Source organism: Microcebus murinus, chromosome 14, assembly GCF_040939455.1.
Source record: "Microcebus murinus isolate Inina chromosome 14, M.murinus_Inina_mat1.0, whole genome shotgun sequence".
Classification (NCBI taxonomy): Eukaryota; Metazoa; Chordata; class Mammalia; order Primates; family Cheirogaleidae; genus Microcebus; species Microcebus murinus.
The window spans coordinates 67923131-67929130 of NC_134117.1; the positions used below are offsets into that span (position 1 = coordinate 67923131).

Here is a 6000-nt window from a genome sequence, read left to right on the forward strand (position 1 = left end):
GGCCTGATGCCCTGGGTGGAACACTCTGAAATTTGGCTGTAATGAGGGACAGAGTTGTCTGGACCTGCTTGAGCTCCAGGGCACCCCAATTTCATGGCCCTTTCTGGGTCCATAGGATCTTACATATAAATATTTGTAAAGCATATAAGAGTCAATTATTATATTCTTTTTCTTGGAGGCCCTCTCCAAAGTGTTCACACCCTGATCCACCCCTGTCCAAAGGAGATGGCCCTGTGGCCTGTGACCCAGAGGTCCTGCTGTACCCATTGCCCACCCCAGGGTCCCAGCCACAGCCCCAGAGCCCCCAGCACCACATGGGAATGTGAGAGGGCCTCAGCTCCTGGGGCCCAGGCTGACGTGGCCCTCAGTCAGGTAAACACTAATCAGGCCCTGCCACACCCAGGATGGCAGCTCCGAGGGATGAGGGAGGCTGCATGGAGGGAGGTGGCCTCAGACTCCTGCCCCAGGCCTGGGCCTTCTCACCTCAAATCCTGGCCAGCAGGGGTCACTTCCCCCAGCCCTCTGGCTCCAAGGCAGTCTCATGCCCCAGCCACCTCCTGGCCCACCCTACTGGTTGTTTGGGGCTCACTGCCAAGAGACACTTCCCTAGCACCTCAGTGACAAGGACAAGGGAACAGGTGTCTATTAAGAGATTGCATGCTTTGTCCCACCCACAGCATGCAAGTGACATAGCCAAGAAGTCATGGATGGTTGTCCCCATTTTATAGATGAGGAAACTGAGGCTCAGGTTTGGCTAGTGACTAAGGGACGCAGTATGTGGCAGGTGGCTTGAGGCATCTCTGTCCATTCTGAGTAACTAGGGAGCAGCCTGGTTCCCTGCGAACGTGATGTGCTGGGAGCCGGTGAAGCTGCTTTCCGGGAACTTCCAGCTAGGGCCAGAAGCACCTCCCTGAGTGGTGGTAGCATCCTCTGTCTACTCCTCCAGGACCCCTGGCGGGGGGGGGGGGGAACACTGCTGACCTCACAGAGCCTCCCTGAGAGGCTGGGCCCCAAGGCACAGAGAAGATTGGGTTCCCTCATTTGCCAGCTGCCCCGGCACTGGGCCACTCACGTGCTTGGGTGAGAATCAGCTGACCGGCAAGCCAGGGTGACTACACTTCTGGTCATTGCTGTGTCCTCATCTGCCCTGGGCAAGGCACTACCCTGAGCACCCCACCTGCCCACCAACGCGGCAAAGCTGCTCTGCAGGGCCAGGGTCCTTGGCAACTGGGGAATCATGCCCCCCCCCACTTGTGCTCCTGGGCACTGGTGCTGCCCAGGCGCCCAGCCCCATAGGACCTCCAACTCCCTGACTAGGCCATACTGGGGACCTGAGCAGCAGGCTGGAAGTCCCAGGCCTCATCACCAGGTACACACTAGTGCCCAGGCTTGGGGACCTTAGGACCCAGAGGACTGGCAGGGCTACTGTCCCCAAGTGCTCTCATCCACCAGAGCACTCAGGACCCCTGCCTTGGGGGAGGGGCATGTCCAGAGCTGGCCTCTCCTGTCCAGCCTCAGCCCTGCTCCCTGTCCCTGTCCTTCACAGGGTCCCTAGGACATGGGGTGCGGGGATCCCATGCTGCCACCCCACCGCTGGGGCGGCTCCGCCCAGCCTCTTCCTGCTGCCACCGCCTTTGCTGACTCACCTGCCCAGCCTCCTACTGGGTTGGGGCGGGGGCTTGGTGCCCCAGAACCCAGAGAGGCAGCAGAGGCGTCTATAAAAGCACGTTGGACCAGTCGCCGGCATACTACTTGGCTACCGCCAGCTGCCGCACGATGCTCGGAGGACTGGGGAAACTTGCCGCTGAGGGCCTGGCCCATCGCACTGAGAAGGCCACTGAGGGAGCCGGTAAGGATCCTGGCGCTCTTTTCCACCTGGGCCCGTCGGAAGCTGATCCCAGCAGGCAGGAGAGGGCCTTGGCCCCGTGGGGAACTCTGCCTACCTGCCCCACGGGACAGGATGTGGCTGGGGCGAAAGCCAGGAGGGCAGCTCAGCGTGAAGCGGGTGCTGTGACTGAGGCTCAGCCTGCCCCTGGGGTCTGTGGCTGAGGCCCAGGTGGGGCCAGCCCAGAGGAGGCTCCCGGGGACAGGGGGCAACCTAAATCCTGGGTGAGCAGCTGGCAGCTTGGGGTCTCCCCTCTGGAGACCTGGGGAGCTCTTCTGTGTCAAAACAGCCTCTCCTGAATAGCCTATGCTGAAAAAGGAAGATGGATATTTATTTATTTATTTAGAGACAGAGTCTCACTCTGTTGCCCAGGCTACAGTGCCTTGACATCAGCCTAGCTCACAGCAACCTCAAACTCCTGGGCTCAAGCAATCCTGCTGCCTCAGCCTCCCGAGTAGCTGGGACTACAGGCATGCGCTGGTTAATTTCTTTCTATTTATAGTAGAGACGGGGTCTCGCTCTTGCTCAGGCTGGTTTCGAACTCCTGACCTCGAGCAATCCGCCCGCTTCGGCCTCCCAGAGTGTTAGCATTACAGGCGTGAGCCACTGCGCCCGGCCTATTTATTTTTACTATACGTTAAAGTTTCAAATATATATATATTTTTTTGAGACAGAGTCTCGCTTTGTTGCCCAGGCTAGAGTGAGTGCCGTGGCGTCAGCCTAGCTCACAGCAACCTCAAACTCCTGGGCTCAAGCAATCCTACTGCCTCAGCCTCCCGAGTAGCTGGGACTACAGGTACGCGCCACCATGCCAGGCTAATTTTATATATATATATATATATATATATATATATATATATATATATATATATTAGTTGGCCAATTAATTTCTTTCTTTCTTTTTTTTTTTTTTTTTTGAGACAGAGTCTCACTTTGTTGCCCAGGCTAGAGTGAGTGCCGTGGCGTCAGCCTGGCTCACAGCAACCTCAATCTCCGGGGCTCAGCGATCCTATTGCCTCAGCCTCCCGAGTAGCTGGGACTACAGGCATGCGCCACCATGCCCGGCTCATTTTTTGTATATATATTTTTAGTTGGTCAATTAATTTATTTCTATTTTTGGTAGAGACAGGGTCTCGCTCAGGCTGGTTTCGAACTCCTGACCTCGAGCAATCCGCCCGCCTCGGCCTCCCAAAGTGCTAGGATTACAGGCGTGAGCCACCGCGCCCGGCCTCTATTTTTTATAGTAGAGACGGGGTCTTACTCAGGCTGGTTTTGAACTCCTGACCTTGAGCAATCTGCCCGCCTCGGCCTCCCATCAAATATTTCTTCATTAAGAAGCCACTAAGGCTGAGCGTGGTGGCTCACGCCTGTAATCCCTAGCACTCTGGGAGGTCGAGGCGGGCGGATCACGCAAGTTCAGGAGTTCAAAACCAGCCTGAACAAGAGCGAGACCCCATCTCTACTAAAATAGAAAGACATTAATTGGCCAACTAAAAATACATAGAAAAAGCCGGGCATGGTGGTGCATGCCTGTAGTCCCAGCTACTCGGGAGGCTGAGGCAGGAGGATCATTTGAGCCCAGGAGTTTGAGGTTGCTGTGAGCTAGGCTGACGCCACGGCACTCACTCTAGCCTGAGCAACAGAGTGAGACTCTGTCTCAAAAAAAAAAAAAAAGCCGCTAAGTCTGATTCTGTTCAAAGTCAAAAAGGCCATTTTCAATGTCTCCCAAGTCCCTGGAAACCCATTTCGCATGCAGAGGTGCGCGCTGCCTGCGGGAAGGCTTGCTCTCCTGTCGGGCGTTACTGGGAAGAAGTTCCTGCTGGAGTTAACGGCTGCAGACATGTCCTTACTTCATTTGTGACTTTGCAGCTGGTGTTGACCACCCCTTTAATGTTTCACCAGCCCTCTAGCTTTGCACCATTTCCATTTTGTAGATGAGGGAACCAAGCAGTGGAGGGTGGAGTAAGAATTAGAACCAGTTCTTCTGACTCCGAAATCTTTCTGATCCAGCAGGCTCCCACCCACACCTTACACAACCGGAGGAGGGCAGAGAAATCCCTCTTATTGGAGGAATTGCCTTGGGGGACTTAAAGGCTTCAGGATTTGACCCTAGGCAGAATAGCCGGCACATCCTGCTGGGCTGTGACGGGGCAAACAGGCCTGGCCTGGGCTCCGGGCCCCAGCTGGCAGGAGGGCCAGCTCGTGGGCATTCCAGGCCCACCAGGCAGGGGCAGGGCCCCGTGCCCTAGCTGGGCTCACTCAGCTGTCTCCCAGCATCTCTGAAGGAAGCCGGCTGGGAGTCCTTCCCGTGAACCAGCCCATCCTGGCTGGGGACAGCATCCTGGAGCCCCACCCTGGATGGCCAGAGGCACCTAGGCCCACAGGCCTGCAGGTGCCCTCACTCTGGATTTGTCTCTTTTCAGTTCATGCCGTGGAGGAAGTGGTGAAGGAGGTGGTGGACCATGCCAAGGAGGTTGGGGAGAAAGGTAAGGCGGGAGGGAGGCGGGGGGGGGGGAGGGGAGGCAGGGAAGCTGGGTGCTAGGGCCAACCCCTTCTTTGACTAAGCAGGTCAATCTCTGCCCTGCTGCTGCATCCTTTCAGCTGGTGTGCTATAATCCATGCGCCTCTGCGGCCACAGAATCCGCTCTGCGTTAGGGCTCCATCCAGTTAGTCCTCTCTGTCTTAAGAAGACAAGGTCACAAGACTATGTGATAGTGTGCTGGGACAAAACATTTAAGATATAAAATTGTATGTTTATGTAAATACATATTTATATAAAGATTATGTGTGTACGTGTGCTGTGAATAGGACTATGTAAACAGTTTATGTATGCCTCATTCCTTTCCTACAAAATAGATTCCAGATGGATCAAGGACTTAGATTTAAATGCATGAATTTATTAAATTGTTAGATGACAGTTGTGTTAAGTCAGGCTGCTATAAAGAAATACCATGAACTGGGTGGCTTATAAACAACAGACGTTTATTTCCCATAGTTCTAGAGGCTGGGATGTCCAAGAGTAAGGCGGGTGTCTGATACGGCCCCTTCTGGTTCCCAGATGGCAACTTCCAGCAATGTCCTCGCATGGAAGGAGCCAGCTGGCTCTCTGTGGTCCCTTTCATAAGGGCGCTAATTCCAGCCTCTGAATACCATCCTATTAGGGGTGAGGATTTTGACATGTGAGCTTGGGGGAGCACAAACCCGTCAGACCATAGTGACAGCACAGGAGACTATGATGCAATCTCAGGGACGGGAGGATCTTTTCAACTACAGCAGAAATTCCAGCAGCCATAAGAAAATATTAGGTCAATTTGACAATACAAAACTTCAAAATTTTCCTTAGTAAAAAATACCCCAACAAACTATAAACCAATCCAAAATGACAAACTGATGAAAAATATTTATAATAAAAATGATAATCCAATGTAACAACCCAATATAAAAATGGCCAAAAGATTCAAGCAGGCAGTTTGCAGAAAGATGAAGGATGAGTATTTAATACACCCATGAGCAGGTGCTCTGTCTCACTCCACTGCAGAAATGCAAGTTGTGGGCGAGTAGACCAGATCTGAATTCATTCCGCTAGGAGCCCTGCCACCCTCGGTCCCACTGGGCTGCTCCAGGGACCTGTCCAATAAGACAGCCTCATCCCACAGCCACTCCAGGGGACGCTAGCTCAGTGCATGGCTCACCAGACATTCTTCCTCTTTCTTCCCAACAGCTATTGGCGATGCCTTAAAGAAGGCCCAGGAGTCAGGGGACAAAGTGGTGAAGGAGTTCACTGAGACAGTGACCAACACAGTCACTAATGCCGTCACCCATGCAGCGGAGGGCCTAGGCAAGCTGGGACAGTGAGCACAGCTGCCACCACCATCAACCCTTCCCGAATCTCAATAAAAACCCTCAAATGTGTACACTGAGTCCTGGATTTATTTCTATTTGGATAAAAATGCTAAGCCAAGTATTTTTCACTGAGAACACCATGCATGTCCCCGGTTTCTCCTCTGCCGGGTGGACGCCAGAACAAGACACCTGCTGCAGGGTGGATAGGTTCCCCTGAACCTATCGGATGCTTCACTCTCGCATTCTAAGATTTCTCATCAGTAAGGAGCTCT

General features: G+C 53.6%; 1 protein-coding gene across 1 annotated transcript; it reads left to right on the forward strand.

Moving 5' to 3' along the window:
* Positions 1-1641: 1641 nt before the first annotated feature.
* On the forward strand, positions 1642-5797 carry FAM25A (family with sequence similarity 25 member A). The gene is made up of 3 exons (XM_012787999.2): positions 1642-1849; positions 4309-4371; positions 5607-5797. The coding sequence occupies exons 1-3, from the start codon at positions 1777-1779 to the stop codon at positions 5738-5740; spliced, it is 270 nt and encodes an 89-aa protein (XP_012643453.1). The 5' UTR covers positions 1642-1776; the 3' UTR covers positions 5741-5797.
* Positions 5798-6000: the final 203 nt, after the last annotated feature.

What these genes read in the sequence shown, in the direction of transcription:
- FAM25A (XM_012787999.2), top strand. Translation starts at nt 1,777, where the DNA reads ATGCTCGGAGGACTGGGGAAACTTGCCGCTGAGGGCCTGGCCCATCGC. An exon ending in GAAGGCCACTGAGGGAGCCG is followed by an intron (nt 1,850 to 4,308) that starts GTAAGGATCCTG and finishes GTCTCTTTTCAG; the next exon opens with TTCATGCCGTGGAGGAAGTG. An exon ending in CAAGGAGGTTGGGGAGAAAG is followed by an intron (nt 4,372 to 5,606) that starts GTAAGGCGGGAG and finishes TCTTCCCAACAG; the next exon opens with CTATTGGCGATGCCTTAAAG.